This window comes from Mustela putorius, unplaced genomic scaffold (genome assembly GCF_011764305.1).
Source record: "Mustela putorius furo isolate JIRA1106 unplaced genomic scaffold, ASM1176430v1.1 tig00000596_pilon_pilon_pilon, whole genome shotgun sequence".
Lineage (NCBI taxonomy): Eukaryota > Metazoa > Chordata > Mammalia > Carnivora > Mustelidae > Mustela > Mustela putorius.
The window spans coordinates 6,510,973-6,537,838 of NW_025421428.1; the positions used below are offsets into that span (position 1 = coordinate 6,510,973).

A 26,866-nucleotide genomic window follows, 5' to 3' on the forward strand; every position below is an offset into this window, starting at 1 on the left:
TCCCTGTGATGTCAGGGTCCTGCCGCACACCACTACCCTTCAGCGGCCCTCGCGTGCTATTCTGACAATTAGTGCAAAGAGGGGACAGTATTGATCTTGACAGACTAAATATTAATCTTCTACCCGTTTTAATGAATTATAATCGTCAAGAGTTTAAATTTCTCACTGGACCAAACGAAAACATTCCTCCTTACAAAGAAGGCAGACTAACGGAAGTTACCGGCGTGCTCCCTTAATTCCCTTCCTGCCTTAAATTCAAATCTGCTTTTACGTGAGTGATTTTAGCAATTTTCGAGATACCTTCACAAAGCTAACACCATATTCCTGGGTATTTTGGTCAAATTCCTTAAACTTAACTGGAAAATGGACTCAAAAGGCCACAGTGTGGTTATCACTAGTTTCCTGCCTAGCCAGAGGGTGGCTATGGGTAACAACGAGGCAAGTCACTGGCTTAATTCTTATACCAGCTCTAACAATGGGGGCGGGGGGAATCTAGGGGAATGGCTCCATGCAATCCAGCATCACCAAAAACAAACCTCTCATATAATTGACCCCTTGTCATTAGGTCAACTTACACATTTCCAAATCCACTCTTCTGCTAATGCATAGCAAACAACCCCCTTTGCTGATAAAAATAAGGCGGGAGATTTAGCAGAAGTAATACAACGTCTTCTACCTTCATTGCTATGACAGCTCAGTATTATCAACAGTGAAGGCGAAGTTATCAAACTGTATCAAAGGAGGGTTAAGCTGGGAACAACTAAGTGAAGCTGCTTCTGACACCTTTTTATCCACTTGCTTAACAAACACCGGTTGAATGCCTCCCGCACAGCAGTCAGCACGCCAGGTGCAAGGAAAGAGAAGGAAGCAGCAGCACAGCTCCTACCCTCGGAGGCCTTCCAGGCTAACCCTTAAGGACAGAAGGACAAAATGAAAGCTCCAAGACCACTGAGGGCAGGGGCAGGGTCACAGCCGGGTGAAGATCTGTGGAGACTGTCAGGACTCCTAAACTCACAGGGTTAGCCGGCAGTTTCTCGGCAACCTTCAGCCAGGGCTTTCACCTGAGGCAAGTCACTGGCTCCGAGAACCTGAAACAGCAGAGGCCTGTCTTAACCATTCATGAAGCCCCGCTGGGTTTCCCTGTTCTGCTTTTTGGCCCATGATTTCCCAATGCGCATGCGCCCTTTGCCCATCTTCGGTACTGCCTGTGTACTTAAGCGGGTGTTGGCTCTGCTGACTGCGCCCCAGTGCTGTGGATCACTTAAGAAGTGTAGAGTTATCTTCCTCGGTTATCTCAGAAAAACGCGCAGCACTTTCCAGATCGGAAGAAGAGAAAGTCCCCTCCATTTCCCAGGTGGTTTTTGATGACTCAGAGTTTGCTTTAGGGCAGGGTTATCGTGTCTCAGCTCAGCACATACGGAACATGAGCTAAAGAGCAGAAACGGTGTCATGGCCTCTGCCCTCGAGGCTCTCCCCCATCAAGGGCAAGTGAGGCAGATGCCCCCCAAACAGCCATAAAACAATGAGACACGTGTGTACAATGGACAACAAGAACACAAACAAATGAAGAAGCCACGTTTGCACCGCGGGCTGACGCCAGCAGGGAGGACTCAACGCCGAGCAAGCACACCCGGCGCAGAACAACAGCAAGCTGGCAAGAGGGGCTGTGGGGGACGGAGCGAGACGGAGCCCTAGCTTTCTCCAAGTTTAATACTCATACCCCTGAGCCTGCACACAATGGCTGACACATGAATATATTTTTTATTTATATTAATAGTGTGTACTCACATTCATGTGTCTCAGGGAAAAAAATAACCAGTGCATCAAACCCAGGACTTCATAGATATATACTATATTTAGAAACAAAATTTAACTTAAAGAGGTGAACTGAAGTGGTTGTAGGGAAGAGAAAGTGAACTGACAAAAGAAATGAATTACAAACGCCAAGATCTACTATACAGCTAAGATCCATGCATTTTATTACATATAAATGATATCTCAATTTATTAAAAATAGTGAATTAATTTATTTAAAAATTTCTCAAGAAAAATAATAGTACAGGTGTCACCTGGATAAGGCAGAAAACTTAAATGTGATGTCAAATGACAAGCTCAATGCTATCCTAATCCTGTCAATAGAAATTTGTGAACCACATACATAGTGTTAAATTTTCTAGTAGCTACATTTGAAAAAGTAAGAATAGGGGTGCCTGGGTGGCTCAGTCAGTTAAGCATCTGATTCTTGGTTTCAGCTCAGGTTGTGAAATCAAGCCCCACGTCAGGCTCTGTGCCCAGTGCAGACTCTGCAAGGGATTCTCTCTCTCTCCTCCCCCTCCACTCCTCCTCCAAATCGTGCTCACACATGCTCTCTCTCAGGTGAGTAAGTAGAATCTTAAATAAATAGAAGTGAAATTAAATTTTAATAATTTGTTATTTAAGGGCACCTGGGTGGCTCAGTGGGTTAAGCCTCTGCCTTCGGCTCAGGTCATGATCTCAGGGTCCTGGGATCAAGTCCCGCATCAGACTCTCTGCTTAGCGGGGAGCCTGCTTCCTCCTCTCTCTCTGCCTGCCTCTCTGCCTACTTGCAATCTCTCTCTGTGTGTCAAATAAATAAATAAAATCTTTAAAAAATAATAATAGTAATTTATTTGGTATTTAACCCAATACACCTAAAGTAGTACTGCTTCAATATGCAATGAAAACACACATTAATCAAATATATACATACTTTCTAAAGATCTATTTTAGAAAGAAAGAGCATGCATGTGTGCCCATGATGGGGAGGGGCAGAGGGAAAGGGAGAGGGAATCCCAAGCAGACTCCCCGCTGAGCACAGAGCCCAATGCAGGGCTTGATCTCACAACCCTGAGATCATGACCTGGGCTGAAACCAAGAGTCGGACACTTGACTGACTATGCCATCCAGGTGCCCCAAAGAAATATATTTTTAAAATTTTTTGTACTAAGTCTTTAAAATCCAGTGTGCATTTTCTACTTAAAGCACTCTCAAGTCAGACTAGAAAAAACATTTCAAATGCTCAATAGCTACATGTGGTTGCTGGCTACCATAATGGACTATGAAGCTGAAGAAAATGAAAACACAATAAAGGTTTTTAAGGAGATAGGGACTTTCATCCCACAAATACTGCTGTCTAGGACTAGCACTTCCAAAGCACAGGGCTGTGGGAGGAAGGGACAGAGGGAGGGCAGGAGGAAAGAAAGAAAGAAAGAAAAGCGGGGGGTGGACTCTGAGCTACCTCTAATTGATTTGTTCTAACAATAAAGCCAAGAGTTTGTTTAAGAAGTCTGGACTAAAAATTACTGTTTGGCAAAGAATATGTAATTATGATAGCCTGAAACTGTCCCTTTCTTATGCAATTCTCCGTGAATTGTGCAGCAGCTCCTGTCCTGGCAATCCACGTAAGATCTGAGAGGCAGCAACGCTCTCCTAGTTTGTGCGTGAGACACGTCCAGAATCCTTTCTCATACTGGAAGGAAATAAGCAGATTTAGCCATCCAACCCTACAGTCTCAAAAGAGGTGAGAAAGAAAAGTCATAGAGGACCTCTTGTCACAGAAAGACAGAAAGCTTTCCTGGAAAGAAGGAAAATAAAGATGGGAAATCTGAAACCAAGATGTCTCCAAAGTTCTACGCAAATGCGGAGCCAGAAATGACACCCTGACGAATTCTCTTTCACAACAAAGAAGTCATTAAAACATCCTCTCAACTTCCCCAGCCAGACTCAGCCTCCCACGGAAAGCACATCATTTAATCTTCCCCCCAAAAAGCAAGGTGGCCAGTAGTTAGCGGTGTGGTCTTCACAATAAATTCTTTTCGTATCTATCAACGGCCCTGTACATTTTTTAAGTATTATCTCCTGACAGTTGTTACATTATTACGTACCAAAGAAGCAGGTACTACCTTCTTTACAGTAAAGCGATTGTGTTCACTGTCAGCCCGCGTCAAGTTTCAACAACTTCCGTGACCAAAACCAGTCACGTGAAATTGTAAAATTAACTAATCAATCTGAAATGGGAATTTGGCCAGGCGATTTCAAGGTCTCACAGCTGATACAGAACATCAAGTGGTCTGAGCGGCATATAAAATTGATCTAAGGACCACATTCTCCAGACTGACGATACCACAAATCTTATTGAAGGGAAGATCACATGTCCCTTTACTTCCTCGAATCACAGCAATATTAAATTCATGGCCTTTGAATCACTTCAAATCCAAACTCTGAATAATGTAAAATTACTTTAGCAGAGCGTTAAGTCACTTTTAATATACCTCATGCTTTCAACTTTTTCTGCAATTCTCATTTGTCTCTAACATATAGAGGTTCCAATCAATTGGAAATAGACAAAGCTCTCAAGAAAATTTGAAAAGATTAATGTGGTTTAAAGGAGGGCTTGACATTACTGAGGTGGTTTTCTTTTTCTTTCTTTTTTTTTTTTTCCTGAGGTGATTTTCTAAACAAAAATCATCAGAGTCTTTCTCCCCATACCTTCGTTAGTTCTAATGGATACGTGAAGACTCACGAACTTCTCTCCTTTAGACTGGAGACTGGGAGACCTTTTTTTTTTCTTTTGATTTTTCTTTTTTAGGTGACCTAGTACATCTTATTTTTCCTCTGTACTTAAGAACCCCAAACAGAAAATAATGCTGAGATAAGAATAAATTTTCACACAGAGAAATGAGAACAGAATCCTAATCTCATTTACAGTTGATACTTGGATCTGTTTACTATTCTTAATTGGAGCAAGAGACTATTATTTTTACTACAAAACACCCAGCTAAATCCTACCTTTGGTCATAGGTTTTAATTCTGGCAGATGTCCAAGAAAGGAGAGCAATCCAGCCATCAGTGACCAAGTCACTTACGTGTGCTAACCTCACGCACCAAAGGCAGAGAAGCTTCTGGCAGGAAACCCCCGTCCTGGATGGGCAGCATCCACAACCCTACATCCTCTGGCTCTCAGGGCACTTGGCCCAAACCTAAAGGGCAGAGAGACCTTCAGAGTTCCAATGACAGCTGGTGCTCTAAAGACAACGAGCTGGTGGAACAAAATATTTAAATATGCAATCTCCTCCAAAGATGATTAGGCATAAAGCACTGTCAGAAAGTAATTCCCAGAGACATCCTCTGGTATCTGAACAGAACAATACTGCAAAGGCAGAAACAGCAGATGCCTACATATTAAAGAATAGGGTAAACCACTCATAAACAGCCTACTAATTGTTGAAAACAAGTTGCTATGCACCATCACAAAATTAACAGCGATCAAAAAACCAAGAGCAGACAATGAAGGCTGACTTCACAGGACCTCTGTGCCCACGAGCTGGCTGAGCAGCAGAGATAAGCACGGCGGAGGAATAACGTGGTACCATCAAGTACCCAAGCACACTGAACACCCCTTCAAAAGTGACAACGGAAGACTGGTGGGTTTGTTCCTGGAGATCTAGGGGGTGGGGAGGCTGCCCAATGGGGAGGGGACACCCATCACTAAAGCAGACAGGTGGGATGCCATTCAGAAGGTACCACCTCCCCCACCACCAAAGAAGACAGAACAAAGGATCTCTTACAAACAGACTCGCGCCACTAGATCCGTCACCCTCTGAGAACACTCCACTACACATACGAGTCCTGTCCCCCTCTTCTTCCAGATGCAGAACAATCTATAGGAGCTTTTTAAGCTGCTTCCATTTTCAGACCAGGTCTGTGTGTCACGCAAAGACCTAGTTTCTCTATTCTCAGTGAGAAAACAAAAAAAAACCCTCATCATTTTGAGATACCGAGACACAGAGAGCCAAGTGCACAACACAACGTCCACGCTGCAGCAGCATGTGCAGCCAAGAAGATCCCAGACAGCCCAGAGGCCAAAGCGAGAGGCTGACCAGTGCTGGCTCCCCAAGCCTAAGGGAGGGCACAGCAGGGCCACTCTGAAACGAAGCTCTCCCAACCAACCAGTCTTCTCGGCAAACAAGGTGACCTGTGCCAAAGAGCATTCCAGCTAACAACAGTGCTGTACAAGCTCTGGAGAAACCGGCCGTCAACTTGCCAATGTCCGACACACAGCTGGAAAAACCTGTGACAGAGAAGAAAACTGCAGGGACTTACGTACCTCCATATCTGGCCTAAACTTATCTTCAAACACAGCCATTGCTGCCAAGGAGCCAGAACCTGAAAGAAAAAGATGGACCTTTAGTGTTATCCACCCACTCCGGCTTCTCCATCCAAGTTTACTTCGGGGCAGCAAAAATGGCACACCAAACCCAGTGTCCAGCCTGAGCACAGTGTCAGTATTGATCCTCTAGGGCCACATCCACCAGGTAAACAACGCTCCTCCAAAACCTGAGGTCATACTTACCACCGTCTCGGGCAAACCTGCAACTGGCCCTACTCTCACCACTGACAGGAGTAATTGTAAATTAGTCACAATAAAATGCTAAAGCAGGAAAATGTGCTTATGGAGAATTGGTATTTTTTCAAAAAGTGGATGCCACATTAACTTCATACATGCTATGCTGTGAGTCTTGTGCTTCACAACTGTGCCTTGGCAGGCTGCTGGGTATAGCGCTAAGTACCAAGCCCGTTAGAAAGAATAGATTGTTTTAATGAGCTGGCCCTGGTAGAGTCACCTTGACACTCGGGGAAGACACTACGGCACCAGCAATGGTAATAAGGACGGCGAGCCGCAGCCACCAGGTTATTCCAGCTTCCACTGTAAAACACTTTATTATGTGGCATTTATTTGGAGCTATTATTTTTAGTTCGTACTTTGAAGAGTAACAGCTGAGTAGACAAAATGACAGACAAAGAAACAAAAATTTATTATCACAATAGCAAATGGCTGAAAGGTTATGCTGCATAGATATTAACAAACAGCAGATATCCCCTACAAAAGTAGGCTATAAAGGTGTTACAAATAAGTGTGGGCTCCCTTTGAATGGATGTAAAAGGCAGCTCAGCACTATTTGAAAATTTAAACTTGCTTTGTTCAGAAACCAGAGAATCTTTAGAAAACCATCATCTTGTCTTTACAGGGTCCTGCAATATTTCAGGATACTCTACTTTTGGAGAGAGGATAGAGTTGCCCACAATTTTTTACTCCAATTAGAAGATTTTTTTGGCATTTATTACTTTTTAACTTGTTTTGCATAACACTATCTATTTAGCTGGGTCACAGAGAAAACCATATTTTCTATTTAAAATGATTTGTGTACATCGCTTGACCACCTCAATGGTTTTAGCAAAGGAAAAAGGCAGCGATTAAACAGTTTCAAATGAGGTGTCCTGCTGATTTTATCAAGTCTGCTGAATGTATAATGAAAAAGGAGAAGCTGACAGCCACGCTGCATTGAGAAAATACAGACTACCTTCTCTGAACCATTTAAGGAGGTCCAATTATAGATCAAATTTAAAGGGTAGAAACAGCAGATTTACAGACACAAATCAATGAACATGGTAATCCCGACGAATATGACAGATACTCCTGTTATGGAATATTGCTGTGGTTGAGGATCATTACCTTCACAGCACTGGATACATCACATCTAAAGCAGTAGGAAGCGTCAAGTGTAGACCGGTATTACAAGCAATGACTATTCATTTAGGCTTGGGAGCAAAAGGCAGCCCCATTTTCCCCTCTTACCATTTTTTCTCCTTTAAAGAAAAAGGGGGGGAATCTGAAGAGATATTAAAAGCCCTTCGGAAAGAAGCTAGAAATTAAGCAGCTATAAAACCAGTGTGCACCCAAATAAAACCAGCACATAAGCAAGAGCAAATTCACCAAAGCCAAACCTTTGAATTTCGTTAATAAATGTGTCCTTGAAAATCTGAAAACAGAGTCAAAGTCCACCAATATTTTGTGAGTCACACATTTACTCTGAGATTCGGGGATCAAGAGGAAAAAGTAACCCCAGTGGCTGTTCTAAGACACAGGTGAGAACTCATCTTGGACTTAGTAAAAAAACAAGCTGGTTCTGTGAGGAAAACAAAGGAGAGCTGTCATGAAGAAACAAGAAAACTGCAAATAAGGAAAGCTCAGGAAAAAACACTTCTAGATACAAATGCTCCCGCAGAGTGCCCAACAGCAGGCTTGCCTTATCCAGTCTCGGTCCCAGAATCTCCCTCTGAAAAGCCAAGGGTAAAAGTACCAGAAGCCTGAAATAAACATTTAAAAAAAGACAGGGGAGGGTGGGTAACCTAAGAGCAAACAACTTTATGGAAAACTGTAATCAATTATTTTAAAAGAAAAAACCAAGCTTAGCATAAAAGACATTCTTCCTTAGAAATTCGGAGCCCTGTTCTTTTCTCTGGGGCCATCCTTTCTTTGGCAGTTCACCATAAATAAGTTAATTTTACTCTTATTTTTCCTGGGCACATATATTTCCTTCTGCTTAGCTTCATCCAGTATTTTAAGGAATGAAAAATACTTTCTTCCCAATATAATAATTCTTCCTTTATCAAAAAAAAAAAAAAAAAAAAAAAACCTTTATTTTTCCCTGCTTAGAACAATGCTACAGACAAAATTTCTTTAAGTGGAAATTATATACTAAATCTAAACTCTTGGAACAAAAAGTGTCTGTCCAGTGTGGGGATGTTTCTCACACTGAGACTGATTCTTTTTTTTTTTTAAGAGCTGGAAGGTGCCATCCAGGTAAATGAAGAGAGGACACAGGGGTCTTTATTACATTGTACTTCTGCTTCCCCTTTCCCACCACCCCTCAATACACACACTCCAACCTATCCAGCACGTGCACGATGTTGAGAAGCTTTCTGGAAAGCGGAAGCTTGCTAAACTGCCTGATTCTGCTGTTCCTGAGATCAAAGATAAGCATCCTCCAAATAAACTTGAAAAGAAAGGGAAATTCAACATTAAAAACAATTTCTAAGTCACTTGCAAATTAGCTCCTGCTCCCAGCTGGTTAGGAACGGAGGACTCTGGCGCCCCCTTCTCAGAAAAATGTGCAAGTGCTAGGAGATGGAGTAGCCTGACTTGTCAACAGGTTTCCAGGAAACCCTGAACGTGTGTCTATGTAGAACACTGAAGTCAGAATTTCAAATAGGACTGCAACTGCCCGAAGAGGTAAAAGAACAAGACGCAAATCCTCACATAATTTCAAGGCAAGGCAACTGCGGGAAGGGACGAGGAACTGGCCACTAAAAAGGAAAAAGGAAGGTGAATTCGACGAGACCAGTATTCTTCAGTCATTTCACTCAGGCTTCCTAGGTGTTTCGGTGCCACTTAAAACCGTCTGCAGTAAACCACCCGGCTAATGCCACACTAGTACAGCAGCCATGACACCTGCAAAATGTTTAGATATTCTATCCCCCTTTTTTCTAAAGATTGTATTTATTTGAGAGAGAAAGAGCATAAGAGAAGGTAGGATCAGAGGGAGAAGCAGACTCCCTGCTGAGCGGGAGGCCCATGATTCTGGGACTCCAGGATCATGACCCGAGCCAAAGGGAGTCGCTTACCGACAGAGCGCCCCCCCCCCCACGCCACGCACCCTTATAGCCCACTTTTAAGCCACAGTAATGCCCTGAGACATTCCATGACTTTGGCATTGACTTAAACCAACCTGGCACTTTCGAACCCAAAACCAAGGCAAAAATCATGAAGGAACATTTACCCTGATTCTCTATTCCAAAAATAAAGTCACCTCAGACAGTTGGTCAGAACTCTCTGGTTTTCCATTAAGGAAGAAATGAACAGAAAAGCAGGAGACAGCGTACACTGGCCTCTGCTCCAGACGGCATATGCTTTCCACAAACGCAGGATGGGCTCTGGGAATAAGGGGTGTGAGGCCTGCCCTCAAAAAGCCCAGCTAATGGTAGGGAGGAGAAGGCAGCCAAGGAGGAAGAAAGCAGAGCACTTCGTGGAGCACCCACTCCCTGCCACACATCACATCAGGCCATTTAACCGTCCCACTGCATGATAAAGCTTCTCGTCTAGCGTTACAGGATTCAGAAGCGCAGGGCAAGGAGGCCTGTCTCAGGTGTGACTGAAGACACTCACTCTCTCATGCCACGACACTTCAGGGGAGACATGCATGACCTCCCAGGACCCGGGCTCTGTCTCCCTTGACCCCCTCCTCACACTTGAAACCCCACCAACGTAAAATTGAGAATAATTTCCTAAATTATACCATTTCAAGCCAACCCCCCCCCTTGGCCCAGGCTATGCCCTCTGCCCCCCCGACAGTCCACAGAACTCCTAGGCGCCCTGCAAACCCCGGCAGAGAGAGTACGTCTTCCCACGAACCTTCCCTGACCAAGCCACCGGAGAGGTTAGCTCTCTCCTCTCTGCAACACGCGCACCCTTTCGTATCTGCGTCTCAGGCACACAGTGAGCACTAAACAGAAGCTGCTGAATTAAGCTGGGCTGATTTCAGGACAACTGTCCAAATGAAGGAGCTGGGGAAAACTCTGAGCTGGCCCTGAAGGCGTGATGATAGCAGTAAATGCCTTGATAAAGTGGGCAAGAACATTTATTGCCTAATTTGCCATACTGGGATGAATATAAGACAAACTCAAGCGGGCAGCAAGTTCAATGTTCAAAGGGGGGGAAAAAAAGGCTTTATACCCACAAAACCATGTCATATTGTATGTCCTAGTCTGGTCCAAACCTCTGTGATCCCACAGGAGTAAAATGCCCTCCGAGGGCTCCTGCATTTTACTACCACAACCTCGTCGCATCAGTAGTTTTCATGTAGCTGCTCCTTAGCAACCTCCACCAAGTCTGCCCTTTTTCAGCCCACCCACAGTTGCTGAGTAGCCAGTGTTGCTTCCAGAAGAAAGCTCTTTAAAACAGAAAAACGAGGAGCAATCAGTGACCAGCATTTAGAACGAAGACGGTACAGGACACAGTGGCGGCTACCCAGCTATCCACCGGCTCACCTCCCGCACCCGCGGTCCTTCCCTAGCTCACCGCCTACCCACAGCCGCTCCAGACCCCCGAGCCCCGCACCAGCCGGACTGTGCACAGAGACCGAGATGGGGGAAGGACATGCAACTCAGCCCTCTTCCACCCGAGGGCCAGGAACCACCCCGCACGCCCCAACCCACTGCAGCCATCAGCCAGGCACCACCTCAGCCTGGCTGCTCCTGTTCGGGGGCCATTCAAAGAATTCCTCCCACAGCAGAATGCCCTGCAGGGTCCCAGAAAGGTCTGTACCCCATCTTTGTCAGGGACTGAGTCACTTCAAGATGACAGTGTGGGTCACCCATGCTGCTGATCTCCAGGAGAAGGGGGTCCGAGGCAAAATTGCCACAAGGGGCCACAGCTCCAACCACTCTTGTAAAATGAAGTATCTGCTCTTATTAGTAGCAGGCCATGGGCTTAGGGAGGGGTAGGGAGAGACCAACTCCTGTAAACCATGTAAAATCTATGCCCCGAAACTCAGAAAGAGATGGACAGCATGCAGGACATTAGTAACTAAAAAGAGTCAAAAATATGCCAATCTGGCAACAGAAAAAAGGACACAGCAGTTGACAAAAAGGAAAAAAGGCACCGGCCTGTACACACTTAAAAATGCTGTTCAAGGGCACTAGTAATCAGAGAAATCTGAATTTAAATTAAATACCTTTGTTTTTTCTTTTTACATTAACAAAGATTAAGGAGAATCCTACCCAGGGCTGTAGTGCAGTGAAAAGGAACATCTAACACACTTGTAGAAGCAAAAATGAAGAGAACTTTCCAAACGGGCAGTTTAGAAACATCCATCAGAAAGCATAAAGGTATATATCCCCCCCAGCAATTCCACTGCTAGAGAGTCATTTTAAAGAAATAAATGGGTGAATATGCAAATTATGTATATAAAAAGATCACTGTTTAGATTAGCAAAAAAAGAAGAAAAAAGCTAGAGGTAAATGCAAAGATCCAACAATCAGATGACAGGGCAAAAAATTATTATATATACGGTCATTAAACATGACAATACTTTTTTGGCAATGAGAAGATGTCCATGTTAAAATATTCAATAGGGCAAAAACATGTTCAAAAGCAGTATTAACACCTAAGCTTAGAGGATACAGATTCCACAAATCTGGAAAAACCGTAAGTCAAAACAGTACACTTCCATCTGGGTGGTACTATTTGGTTTACTCATACTTTATTTTTCTTCAAAAGACCATGCATTACCTGCAGTATTTTAAAGAATAAATTTGCAGAAAATAAGAATTTGCCACGGTACAGGGATGAAAAATTAAAAAGAAAAAGAAAAAGACTCAAGACCTCACCAGCCGTCACGGTCGTACTGCTAACGACCGCAGCACGCAGCTCGCTCCTGAAATTCATATACAGGGGCCTGAAGGTCAACCCAGGCACGAGTCAACAGTTCCAAGGAACGACCGCAATCACTCATCACAAACAAATATACACACCATGTCTTTCTACCACTGTCCTTAGGAGGGCTTCCTTCGGATGGTCTGAAACATAAAAAGCCTCTTAATAATGAAGTCCTGTGAGCAGATCAGCCCCAAGCCAGATCCCACTTCTCCAGAAGTCTATGCTGTGGCACACGAACTACTAAAGAGACCACAATGAACACAGCACACAGAGCATTTAAGAAATGTCAAAGCCGAGTTCCATGGGCTCTGACTGCTCTTCAGACAGGGCAGGTCCGAGAAGTCCCACCTTACAAAATGGGAGACAGTCTCCGAGGTAAGGAACTTGCCCCATCACATAACCAATGATTAGCAAATCTGAGACTGTGAACCCATATCATCTTGCATTTAAAAAGCATCTGATGGGGCACCTGGATGGCTCAGTGGGTTAAAGCCTCTGCCTTCAGCTCAGGTCATGATCCCAGGGTCCTGGGATCGAACCCCACATCGGGCTCTCTGCTCAGCAGGGAGCTTTGCTTTCCTCTCTCTCTCTGCCTGCCTCTCTGCCTACTTGTGATCTCTGTCTGTCAAATAAATAAATAAAATCTTTAAAAAAAAAATAAAAAAAAAAAAATAAAAAGCATCTGATGCTCCTTCCATTCCACTGTGTTGCCTCCTAAGTAGCAAAGTCAAATGCTTAAAATCAAGATTACCAAGTGAACATGGAAACAGCTTTATTTTCTTAGCTCCCTACCACAAAAAAAAAGCATGCTTTCTAAATTGCTTTTTCTTCAGATTTCAAGAGAATGATTAGCACGCATCTGGGTATGGTTAATTTGTGTTGTTTTGCTCAGAAATTCAAATGAGATTGGGATTTTAGTTAAATGTTCTAAATGATTTAACAGATGTCATTCACTGCTTAGCAATACCACTCAACTGTCTGTTCTGAGTATTTATCTTAAAATAGTCCCATTCAGAAAATATTTTTAAATAAAAAAGAACACTGAAATTAGTCTCCATTTTCTAAAACCCCTGAAGGTACTTCTGATCTTAGCTTATAGGCACTGGTAGTTCAGTTTGAACTTAACTTTTTCGGAGAGAACAACCCAACTCAGGACAAAATCTGAAATGTATCAAGAAAATTTTACCATCTAAGATACCACTTTGATCTGTTCCATATCCTCAAGAACACCTGCATTAATGTGGCTTGAGGACAGAAGGGTTAAAAAAAAAGAGAGAGAGAGAAAACATGAATCACGTATTTTTATAGTGTTCACTCAAGTACTAAATCAAAACTTAGCAATTCTAGAATCTATGTTTTTAGACATATACTGAAGAAACGATAAAAGACTAAAATAATTTTCTAAAGCCCACTGCTCTAAGTCAAATTTCTAGAAGGAACTGAAAGCCAGCAGGTAGAAATTTGCTTTTTCTAATAAGGTCCATGCTTACAAACTCCCAAACTGGAAAAGGGGAAAAAGCATTTATCGGGAGCCTTTCAGGTCCCAGGCCCTGAACTCAAGTGAGGTAGAAATTTCCTCCTTCTACAGACCAGGTAAGGCAGGCTCAGCTGGTGAAGGCCGTACAGTCAGTAGGGAGGGAAGCCAAGATCCAAACCTAGGTCTCGTGGCTCCAGGCTTTAGAAGGGCAACTTCCCACTCATTCCTTCCAACCAACCATCCCAGGAGTCCAGCAGGGAGCAGGCTCCGGGCACGCACTGCTGTGCAGGAGGCAGCACAGTCCGGGGTCACCCTCCAGCCCAGCACTGAGGTGCTCGGATCCCTGCAAGCTGCTCCAGGAGGCACCGCCACCTCAAGAAGAGGGAGACGGCCTCCCAGAAGCCTCGCTCCAGCAACCCGCCCCACCAGCCCTAGCTTCTCCCCCCATGAGAGGGGGAGAGGACAGAACGTGCCTTCCTCACTGGGGGGGCTGGGCAACCTGCAGGACATGACGCACGGAAAGCAGAATGTCGGGCACAGAGTAAAAGCTCAATAAAGGCTAGCTACTGTAATTACACTAAGACAAAGTCCCCGTCCTCCAGGAGCTGTTTTATATCATCATTCTCAACAAGTTCCAGGCCTGGCGGTTTTAATGGACACAGAGGTCTTCAAAATTTCTTTTCTCAAAGTCACGAAGTTCTGACGGGCAGCAGGAAATGGATTTCTATTGCTTTTCCCTAAATCAATTTAACCAGATCTTTTCAGGAAAAAAGCTGCTCCTTCTGCTAAGGAGCGGGCCGTCAGAGGTACCCGAGGACCTGTTTGCCACTGTGGCCTGCCAAGGTGTAGGATGTAGGATGTAGGCAGCGGTAGGAGAGTACCACGCAGAACACTCTAATCCATCAGTGTCAGCTCTCTCTGACAGAGTGCTTACTCACACTTGCTCATTGTTAGTCAAGTGGCCACCCGTCCCGGGTAAAATTTGGTGCTTTCTAGAGACCCATGGATCAGGATCATTTTTCACTCTGTTCCTGTCTAAGAGGACGAATCTCCTGGTATTGGTGCCTGCTCTGGAGACCAACACTGCCAATGTGTGAAGAGCTGATTTATGGATATAAAGCAAAGCTGCTGCCAGGGGACCACATTCAGCCACTAGAGAGCAGTGGAGCACCTCTCCTCACTCCGGGAAGACTCAGACACCGACTTGAAATGGTTTAATTGTATGCACACATTTTATTATAAGTCCTGGCCAAAAGCTTCAAGGAGAGGCAGGCCAAGCAATCAGACAATCTTGCATGGGTTGCTGAAATCCAGATTTGTCCTTTGTCAGCATAAACAGTTTAATTTGATGTTTTCACTCCTGAGTAAGCACTGAGTATTACATTTAAACCCCTCGTGAGGGGGAAGAATGCTTCCTTTTCATCAGCAAATGTACCTCAATGTCAAAGAGTCTACCTTTTATTCCCAATGAATAAAAAAAAATTATTCCATTTAATATGCTTAGAAATACATTTTGAAAGCACCCAATAACATTTTTCACTCAAAAACTAATTTAAAAAAATGCAATTCCTTTTCTAAATTAAGTCAAAAGGAATTAAATTTTACTCAAATCAAATAATCTAAGAGCACCTGAAGGAAACAGGGATTTTTTTTTTAAGGTTTTATTTATTTATTTGAGAGACAGAGAGAGCACAAGAGGGAGGGAGGGGCACCCAGAGAAGGAGAAGCAGACTCCCCACAGGCTCAATCCCACAGCCCTGAGGATCATGATCTGAGCCGAAGTCAGACACCTAACCTCAAATGCCTACTCCACTGAGCCACCCAGGCACCCCAGAGTTTTTCTTATAATTGCAACTGCAATGTCTCATCAACATGACAGGTTATAAAACACTTATTCTTAAGCAAAGACTAACAAATCAGGGAATCCAGGCCTAAAAAGTGGAAGTTTTGTTTTATTAACATATTTTTAAGAAACTCCACAAGGTATGAGGACAGACAACTGTTCTCCTTCCAACAAAGGAGTTACCCAACCCAATGCTTAGGGGATAAGACAGAGGATGAGGATTACCTTAAAATAGGCCTCTCCTGGGGCGCCTGGGTGGCTCAGTGGGTTAAGGCCTCTGCCTTCGGCTCAGGTCATGATCTCAGAGTCCTGGGATGTGGTCCTGCATCGGGCTCTCTGCTCAGCGGGGAGCCTGCTTCCTCCTCTCTCTGTCTCTCTCTGCCTGCCTCTCTGCCTACTTGTGATCTCTATCTTTCAAATAAATAAATAAAAATCTTTAAAAAAAAAAAAAGGCCTCTCCTTCCTCAGTCTCCCATATCACTAGGCTCTCACACTCAGCACTGTGAGCACAGGGCACACAGTGCTCCCTCCTGCTGCAGGAGCTCAAGGCAGTTGGAAATGACAGGTCTTTCAAAGGCATCCTTTGCTCTGGCTCACATTTCAAAGTAACTTCCCAAACTGCAGTTTATTCCACTTTGCGGACCTTTCTCAGGTTTTCATGCCCCCTCAGAACTCTCAAGGACAAAGAACCACAGAGTTTAATAATTTATAAAACATACCCAGATAAGATAAGATAAATCAGTAAAGATTTATCTTGTCCGTAGACCCGTGTGCAAACGATAAGAAATCCTATGTACTGAACAAAACGTGCAAAGCACAGGTACATCGATTTTCTCATTGAATCCATCTATGGACCAGCTGGTATTATCTTCATTTTACAGACTGAAAAAAAACTAAGTTCAGACAAGAGAAGGAACCTACCCAGAGTCACAAAGCTAGTCATGGCCGTTATGGCTGACAGCAAATCCCCCACTCTATGAACTCCACAGCGAGAAGTCTTCTGATGCATAAAATGACTTTCCACGTAGTCTGTCTTATAAGCAAGTCAAAATTAAGCACTAGGTTCTTAGAGTACAAAGGCACCTTTCTGTAGCACGGCCAATTCTGGCCCAATTCTAGAACAAGAGCAAGTAAAGATGAATTAGTTAGCCTCCCTCTCCCTGCAGCGGGGTCTAAAGCAAAGAACTTAGAACCGCAAGGAGTGCATTTAACTGTTCTAAAAGGTATGTCTGGCAAGGGCTTTTACCTGGTTGTAGGCTAAGGACTGAACTCAAGTCAGAAAAGATATCATGGTAAATCTCAGAGCAGAAAAAAACAGGAATCTACACTAATTCAATTTTACCCACAAGAGGCATTAAATGTTATTTTTTACATGGAATCAAAAACAAAGTCACTCTAATCAAAACAGATTAAGAACTGGTGAGGGGTGGCTAAATTACATACCCTGCAACACCATGAGGAATTTTACAAGTAAATATTTTCTCATTTTCTAACATAACGGCACCATCTATTGGCTTATACCACCTTCACAGCAGCCAGGAAGCAAGACGCATAATCCAACTTTTGTGGATTTTTGGTTTCCAGTTGTTTCATTTCCTGGCATTCCACAGCAGAGTAAATGTTAAAACATAATACCCATGTAAAGCCTCTGCCTTCTGCGCAGGTCATGATCTCAGGGTCCTGGGATCGAGCCCCGCATCCAGCTCTTGCTCAGCAGGGAGCCTGCTTCCCTCTCTCTCTCAGCCTGCCTCTCTGCCTACTTGTGATCTCTCTTGTCAAATAAATAAATAAATAAAATCTTTAAAAAAAAAAAAACACAACATAATACCCATGTGTTGCACATTTTAAATCTTCTGAAATGTATCATACTTAATCAAAGCAGGAAAAACTTCGACAGAAGTCTTAGTGTACAAAACTGCACACAGGGCATGTATTAGCACTAAATGATCAAAATATCATGCACTAAACATCTTTACTGTGCTACAAAACAAAGAATTTTTTTTTTTTAAAGATTTTATTTTATTTATTTATTTGACAGAGAGAAATCACAAGTAGATGGAGAGGCAGGCAGGCAGAGAGAGAGAGGGAAGCAGGCTCCCCGCTGAGCAGAGAGCCCGATGCGGGACTCGATCCCAGGACCCCGAGATCATGACCTGAGCCGAAGGCAGCGGCTTAACCCACTGAGCCACCCAGGCGCCCCAAAGAATGTTTTAATGTATGGTTTCCCATGGGAGAGCTCCTCTAGGCCCCATTCTACAGATGAAATCTGTAGAATGAAATCAGTGCTCAAGGTCAAAAGCTAATAAATGTGGGACTTAGATCTGAACCCAGTTGGACTCCAAAGACCAGCTCTTTTTACTAAACCACACTACCTGGAAAAATAATGTCAAGATCAACTAACACACAGAACAGTACATGTACTTTTTACAGTATGTTTACATACAACATGACACTCCAGTACCCCCAATAACCCTGGGACCTTCCCAAGTTAAAAAAAAAAAAAAAAAGAAAGAAAGAAAGAAAAAAAAATCAGTTTCTTTTTCAAAATGTGGGATTTGAGGTTCAGAAGGGTTAGGTGACCAGCCCTGGTCAAGGAGAACCAAGACTGAGCCAAGGCTCCCATCTTTTTCCAGTATTCTAGGTTATGCCTCTGGACTCCAGGTTACAGAAACCCCACTCTGCATAGTCACTAGCTGTCTGGACAAAGGCCCCACCGGAATAGCGTACCCTCCATTGCACAACCCCTGTCCCCCAGAAAACAGGCTCTGAGCATCACTGTCATACTGATGGAGACCCCCAGGCTCGTGGAACTCCCGCACACAGTCACGTGGCCCACATTATAAGGAAAAAGGATTTCCAGCAATGCTAGAGCCATGAAGTCCACATGCCCTCTGAGGCGGCTTTTACGTAGGCCTATGAACCACATACAGTGATGAGTTCATAGCTGATTTCAGAGTTGAAAATGAACGTGAAAGAAACATTTGCCATCTTGTAGTGCACTAATTCAATCCAGGGCAGGAAAATTCTCAAAATCAAGTTATGTGGAAATATCAAAATGTCTGCACAAAGGTTGCACTTTAGTGTAAAAATATGGAGAAAATGGCAGGTCTGAATTCCCTACCGATGTTCCAACTTAATTCCAAGATTCTTTTTTTACCCACAAGGTGAGACATCCAGTATATTTACTACTCTGTCCCAAATCTTTTTAATTGCTAGGAGGCTCTATAAACTAGGGCTTAAGAGGTATATTCCAGTAATTAGGAAAATGTACAACCAGTTTATTTGGAGATCAAATTTTACCTGGATGGCTTTGGCAGTGACCCCAAGTCTTCCCTAATGATGCATAACAATGTTTATTCCTTAAGTTGGTATTCCTAAATTGTCCAAGGGCCTCATTTCCAGGAATGTCATGCTTGAAATTTTATTCATATTAATTCTTATGTGAATAAATGGGCAAAAATAAAAATTTTATATACCTTGCCAATGCTGCTACAAGGAACACTGCCAAACTAATAGCAAAAGATGGTCCCCAAGCTTCTCCTGACACTACTTTAGTTTGCCTAATAAAGAAAAGCTGGCAAGTTAAAAGAATAAGCTAATTAATCTGAGAATTAAAAGAGCCCACATTTTGTCTATAAAACATACAACCAAAGCCCTTTTCCCTTTCTTAATAAAGAAAAATCAAAGAATCCTGCCTGGCTTTCAACAATCACACTGATCAATCACCTGCAGTCTCTTGCAAATTAATCTCTTAAAAAAGAAATGATTAAATAAAATCTAAGGGGCTCTTTCTTCTTTTTTAAGAATGGACCAAATCATATTTGGTCTGGACCACATGCCACACACCAGCAATCACACCAGTAACACAGCGAGGAAAGGAAGTCACAGAAGCCGCAGCTCCCACACTGGCTCACGCGTACCCTGGCTATAGGACCTCCACACACTTCTCTGAGCCTCAATTTCCACATCTGTGAGACAGGGATGCTAGTGCCCACCTCGCAATGTTGCGAAGATTAAATCAGTAAAGCATCTCACGAGAGCTGCTGGCACTGCAGCTAGAAAGCTGCTGGATGAACACTGCCGTCATTATGGTCAACGCCATGTCCACAAAAAAGGATTTAGGACAGAAGTGTCCAAGGGCCACCCCACAAGGAATCTGATACATTCTTCTCCCAAGTAAATCCTGAGGCAGGCAAGCCCTCAGAGAGGAGGCTCCTGGACCCTGTGTTCAGCGAGCTGTGCCAGCATGTTAAAGATGCACAAGACAAGACAGGTGTCTTCTATCCAATGTAAATGAAGGGTAGCCTTCGGGCACCTGGCTGGTTGCCAATACAGGCCCATGGGTAGACAAAATTTAGACACCCTTGTCTTACGGGTAATTTGTAGCTTCCAGCTCTTACTGTCAAATCACTCAGAAAAAAAAAAGAGATTAATTACAAAGTTTAGTTATTTCTTGTAATAAAAAACTCATAATTTAACTAAAACATGAGAATTTACATGAAATATTCATTTTCTCACTTAAGATACACTTATGGAAAGCCTCAATCCCACAGTAAATTCTAATAATCCATGGGAACGTTTCATTTAAGAAGGCTTTCTATTCTATCTGTAGCTTTACATTTGGCTAATCCACTTACCAGAATAACAACAGGTTTGAATTGCACAGGTACACTTATATGTGCATTTTTTTATAGTGCTATAAATGTATTTTCTCTTCTTTTTTTTTTTTTTTAAGAATTTTATTTATTTGACAGAGAGAGATCACAAGTAGGCAGAGAGGCAGGCAGAGAGCGAGGAGGAAGCAGGTTCCCTGCAGAGCAGAGAGCCCAATGTGGGACTCGATCCCAGGACCCTGAGATCATGACCTGAGCTGAAGGCAGTGGCTTAACCCACTGAGCCACCAGGCGCCCCGTATTTTCTCTTCTTTATGATTTTCTTAATCATGTTTTCTTCAACTTACTTTACTGTAAGAACACAGTATATGATACACAGGACACATAAAATATGCATCAATAGAATGTTTATGTTATCAGTAAGGCCTACGGTCACCAGTAGGCTATTAGTACTTGTTTCTGGAGAGTCAAAAGTTCCACGTGAATTTTTCAACTGTGCAGGGGGACAGTACGCCTAACCCACCCCTTGCCCCTGCTATTCAAGGGTCAACTATAATACGAATTAAAACAAAATCCAGGGGCGCCTGGGTGGCTCAGTGGGTTGATCCTCTGCCTTCGGCTCGGGTCATGATCTCAGGGTCCTGGGATCGAGCCCCACATCGGGCGCTCTGCTCGGCAGGGGGCCTGCTTCCTCCTCTCTGCTTCCTCTCTGCCTGTGTCTCTGCCTACTTGTGATCTCTGTCTGTCAAATAAATAAATAAAATCTTAAAAAAAAAAAAAATCCAGGGGCACCTGGGCGGCTCAGTGGGTTAAAGCCTCTGCCTTCAGCTCGGGTCATGATCCCAGGGTCCTGCGATCGAGCCCCGCAACAGGCTCTCTGCTTGGCGAAGAGCCTGCTTCCTCCTCTCTCCCTCTGCCTGCCTCTCTGCCTACTTGTGATCTCTGCCTGTCAAATAAATAAATAAAATCTTTAAAAAAAAAAAAAATCCACCAAATGGCAATTGTGGAGTTCTCCCTAAAAAAAAAAAGAAAAGAAAAGAAATAAAGGGAAGTGAGGAAAGGAGGAGGAAGGAGGGAAGGCAGGAGGGAAAGAAGGAAGCAGCAACCGGAAGCAGAAGAATGGCCTGGTTAGGAAGAAAGGCAGCCCAGCACAGCCACTGTTCTAGGGAAAGACACATGCAAGCCCTGCTCAGTGGCCCACCAACAGATGAATGGATAAAGCAGCTATGAGATACACACACACACACACACACACACACACACACACACACACGGAATACTATGCAGCCTTCAGAAAACCGAAATCCTGCCATTTGCAATGACATGAATGGAACTAGAGGGTATTAGACTAAGCAAAATAAGTCAATCAGAGAAAGACAATTAATTATATGATCTCTCTGACATGAGGAATTTGAGAGGCAGGGCAGGGATCATGGGGGGGAAGGGAGGGAAAAAAAGGAAACAAAATGGGACTGGGAAGGGAGACAAACCATAAGAGACTCAATTTCAGGGGCGCCTGGGTGGCTCAGTGGGTTGGGCCACTGCCTTCGGCTCAGGTCATGATCCCAGGGTCCTGGGATCGAGTCCCACATCGGGCTCAACAGGGAGCCTGCTTCCCTCTCTCTCTCTCTGCCTGCCTCTCCATCTACTTGTGATTTCTCTCTGTCAAATAAATAAATAAATAAAACCTTCAAAATTAACTAAAATAAAATAAAATAAAAATAAAAATAAAAAGATTTAAAAGAGACTCAATCTCAGGAAACAAACTGAGGGTTGCTGGGGAATAAGGGGGAGGGACAGGGTGCCTGGGTGATGGACGTTAGGGAGGGTATGTGCTATGGTGGGTGCTATGAATTGTGTAAGACTGATGATTCACAGACCTGTACCCCTGAAGGGTATATAATAGATTATAATAAATAACAGAATAAATAAATAATAGATTATATGTTAATTTTTTTTAGAAGTCAACAGTGGCTAAAAGAAACTTAAAAAATGACAAAGACAGAGCCAGGACAGTATAAAACCTGTATTTTATTTTACATTCTCTGGTAAACCTCTTCACAATGGACTTGGACTGGAAAAAAATCAAAAGATAAAAATCGTGTTGTCTTGGATGGTAAAACTATGTATAATTTTTAAATTTTTCCTTTGAAACTACAAAGCTGTTTCAGTAAATACTGTTTTTAATATGCAGGATAGAAAATCCGCACATAGGCAGTCAAAAATAAGCAAAACAAATAAAGGCCCTTCGGGAATTTGTATAGATATTTTCAGTATTCAGAAGCAAGGCTTAATAGCTTAATGAAGTAACATCTGTAAGATGAGAAAATCAAAGCAGCTGTGTTGCACAGGGGCTCGCTTGAGCAGGAAGAGTTCAGATCCCAGCTTTGCCATTTACAGGCAGAGCAAAAATGAGCAAGTTACCATAAATTTCTCTAAATTCAGGTTTCTCATCAATAAAACAGCAACCACAGCATCCCTTACATAGAATTTTAACTGAAAATAATGTGACAGTACTAGTGGACTCTGGCACAGAGAGGTTCCATAATATGCTTGAAATCTGAAATAATATTTAGCTTTTAAGAAAAAAAAAAAAAAAACCCTACCACATACACAATGCTCTGTGCTATTCTCTCACAGCTAACCTGGGGCGCCCCAAATGGAACACAATCTAAAGCAACGCTCTTCCAAAGGTACTGTAAAGGGTTAAATCACCAGAAATAACCAGTAGCTAAGGTTTCTAACACTAAGTTTCAGATACTCTTTGACACAAGCAAGTTAGCAAACCAGAAAATTATTTCACCATCAAATATTCACCAAGTCACACAGGAGTCTGAGAGACTGGAGGTAAAACAGATTCTGTTCTCCGAGATCTCAAATGTTCACATGCGCAGGAGGGACAAGACCCGGGGCAAGTGGTGTGCAGACAAGGCAGGAATCCCGGAATCATGTTTCACACCTATGCCCCCGAGGGGACCTGCTAACTCAGCCTGGGGCAGTCACGAGGGAATGGCTTCTGGGCTAGACCCCAGCTGAGGAGCAGGAGTGTGGGGTGTAGGAGCCTGCCCAGGAGAGGGCGAGAGGTACAAGTGCCTCTGCTGCCACAAAGGCCTAGGGGAGGAACAGGAAACAAAACAGGAAGAGGCCTAGAGCTCAGATGGAAGGGGAGAGGCCCCAGGTGACGGAGAGAGAAAGAGCAGAGAGCCCGACGCGGGGCCCATTTGTGTATTTTTTTTTAATATTTTATTTAGTTATTTGACAGACAGAGATCACAGAGAAGCAGGCAGAGAGAGAGAGAGGAGGAAGCAGGCTCCCCGCTGAGCAGAGAGCCCGATGCAGGGCTCGATCCCAGAGGCTTCAACCCACTGAGCCACCCAGGCGCCCCCAACCATTTGTGTATTTTTAATAGGCACAGACTGACAGAACTCTATGAAAGTGTCTCATAAAACATTTTCTAGAAAAAACAAACTCTTACAAGTGGTTACTTTGGAGGAGGGATACGAAACACACCTATTTTTCAAGTAATATTCCCACTTGAATGTTTTGTCATTAACTTGCCCCTGTAGTCAAGGCCCAGGAACGGACTGACACTAAGAAGTCAGGAGGGGATGGACGACAGACACCTGGAATCTGGCCTAACGGCTGGCTCATTTCTGAGTGCTCGCTCTAATGACAGGGGCCATCCTTATTGTCACCGGACCTGGCCAGACGCAATCTCCCTGTCTGCCTCCAGACTCCGCCATGCCAATCCTCCTCCCTCCAGCTAGAAGCTATAAGACCACCCTTTCTTAAAAAAAAATTTTTTTTAAGATTTTATTTATTTGACAGAGAGATGAGAAGCAGGCAGAGAGAGAGAGAGGAAGCAGGCTCCCTGCCAAGGACAGAGCCCAATGTGGCGCTCAATCCCAGGACCCTGAGATCACAACCTGAGCTGTAGGTAGAGGCTTTTACCCACTGAGCCACCCAGGCACCCAAGACTGCCCTTTCTAACAAGCAAACCTCATCCCACCCTTCTCTGGCATGAAAACTTTAGACAGGAACCTCAAGGACAAAATCCAAACTACTGGGGCTATATCACAGGACCTTCTCCAGCCTCGCTTTCGAGTCACACCTCCGCTCCCCGCTCCAGAACGCTTTTGCTTCAGCTGCACCCCTGCCCTGAACACTCCCCCGACCCACTGCACCTGCCTCACCCACCCAGCAAACTCTGGCCCTTCAGTTCCTCAACTACACCAGACCCTGGTGTATACAGGGCCTGATATCCTTTCTTGAAGACAGGGAGCAGGGCCACAGAATTCCTGGCTAATTCCTAGCTACCATTCACGTCTCAGCTTACGTGTTCCCTCTTCCCATCTTCCCCATCAGACAGCACAAATGCGCAGTGCTGGGAAGGTTGTTAGGAGAAAGGCATTCTCATATTCTCTTGGGAGAAATAAAAGCTAGTACAATCTCTTTGGAGGGTAATCAAGCAACAGGTCTCAAAAAGCAGAATGCAGGGACGCCTTCAGCTCAGGTCATGATCCCAGCATCCTGGTATCGAGTCCCACATCGGGCTCCTTGCTCAGCAGGAAGCCTGCTTCTCCCTCTGCCTCTGCCTGCCACTCTGTCTGTCTGTGCTCACTCTCTCTGACCAATAAATAAATAAATAAATAAATAAGTAAAAAGCAGAATGCACTATATGGCCCCCTCTTACTTTCTTGGGCTGACCAGTGACTGTGTATGGTATGACTTCCTTCCTAGGTCTGGAGAATCTCAACACTCTAGAAGTGAATGACTGAGCTCCACCAATCAGAAGCACTCACCTTCCCCTGTAAGGAACGCACTGGCAGTGGTGAATGGGATGACAGGAAGACTGGGTTCCTGAAACTGTCGGGGAGGCTGAGCGTGCAGTGAGCCAGGTCCCAGCACCAGGCCCCAGAAGCCCAGCAGCGAGGCAGCCCCTGCCGTGAGCTACTCTGCAGCAGGATTTCTACATCGCTCTGGGCCCCAAAGCCAGCGCCTGCCCTCCCAGCTATTCTGTTGAGCCACCTACTGTCCTTTACAACACAACCCTCTTTTCTTACATCATTCAGGAATTCTACCGCTTTGCAACAGAGAAATCTGAGCAATACATACACATACCCTAATCCTGAAATTCCACTAAGAATTTATCTGAAGTTTGTACTCACCTCCACAAACCAAGACACACTTGTTGCAAAAATTTGATGACCAAAATATCCACCAATACAATGGGTCAGTAAATCATGATACAGCCATATAATGCATTTCTATGTAACTGTTATTTCAATACAGATCTACATGTGTTGATAAAGAACTTCTTCAGAACAAGTTAACAATAAAGGAAAGGTGTGTACAGAATGACTTCATTTATGTATTTTAAGATTATTTATTTATTTATTTGACAGAGCGAGATCGCAAGTAGGCAGAGAGGCAGGCAGAGAGGGGGACGCAGGCTCCCCACTGAGCAGAGAGCCTGATGCGGGGCTTGATCCCAGGACCCTGGGATCACCTGAGCCGAAGGCAGAGGCTTAACCCACTGAGCCACCCAGGTGCCCCATTTGTGTATTTTTTTTTAAGACTTTATTTATTTATTCGACAGACAAAGATCACAAGCAGGCAGAGAGACAGGCAAATAGAGAGGGGGAAGCAGGCTCCCCACTGAGCAGAGAGCCCGACGCGGGGCCCATTTGTGTATTTTTTTTTAATATTTTATTTAGTTATTTGACAGACAGAGATCACAGAGAAGCAGGCAGAGAGAGAGAGGAGGAAGCAGGCTCCCCGCTGAGCAGAGAGCCCGATGCAGGGCTCGATCCCAGAGGCTTCAACCCACTGAGCCACCCAGGCGCCCCCAACCATTTGTGTATTTTTAATAGGCACAGACTGACAGAACTCTATGAAAGTGTCTCATAAAACATTTTCTAGAAAAAACAAACTCTTACAAGTGGTTACTTTGGAGGAGGGATACGAAACACACCTATTTTTCAAGTAATATTCCCACTTGAATGTTTTGTCATGTTCATAACTTGCCTTCACTAGGAAATGTTTTCACGTCGCTCGCTCAGTAAGGACATCTCCAACGGTCATTATCCTTCCTGCTCCTCTCTCTTACTACTGCTCTTTTCCTCCAGGGCACTTAACCCTGGAGAGCATTCTTTTAGTGAATGTGCACTTACTTTAATTCGTGTCTCCCACAGGAGGCTGCAAGTTCTGAGGGCAGGTGCTGTGCTGATCCCTGTACTCCCAGCACCCGGCACCGCGCCTAGCCCGTAGTAATGTTAAATAAGGACCTGAGAAATGAACAAAAGTAACTTGTGCTTCTTTTAAGACTCAGTTCATGTGAAGTGAAGCTTTTCCTGAAATCCTTCCATTTCGATGTGCTCCTTTCTCCCCTGGGCCTCCACGGACCTTCGTGCCTACTGCCCTTGTCAGTTTGTCCATCTGGCTCCCTCAGTACAGTGCGAGGGTACTGGGGATAAGGATCCATGCGTTCCCCTCTCTGTGGAGCCTGCCACAGTGCTTAGGTGCAGAAGCAAGAAAGAGCTGATAAACAAATGAAGAGGTGAACAAACTAAAGCTCACAGTAATTATTACTCGTGGATTACAGTCTCATGTTATGGGATTATCACTGTGGATTACAGT

The 26,866-nt window shown here is 44.0% G+C and overlaps 1 protein-coding gene across 1 annotated transcript in view; it reads right to left on the reverse strand.

Annotated features, from left to right (window-relative positions):
• The window catches only part of PSMB7 (proteasome 20S subunit beta 7), a 64,453-nt gene that overhangs the window by 23,096 nt on the left and 14,491 nt on the right, over nucleotides 1–26,866 (reverse strand). Inside the window, exon 6 of the mRNA XM_004757345.3 lies at nucleotides 6,124–6,182. Coding sequence (XP_004757402.1) covers nucleotides 6,124–6,182 — 59 coding nt within the window. The remainder of the gene's footprint in view (nucleotides 1–6,123; nucleotides 6,183–26,866) is intronic.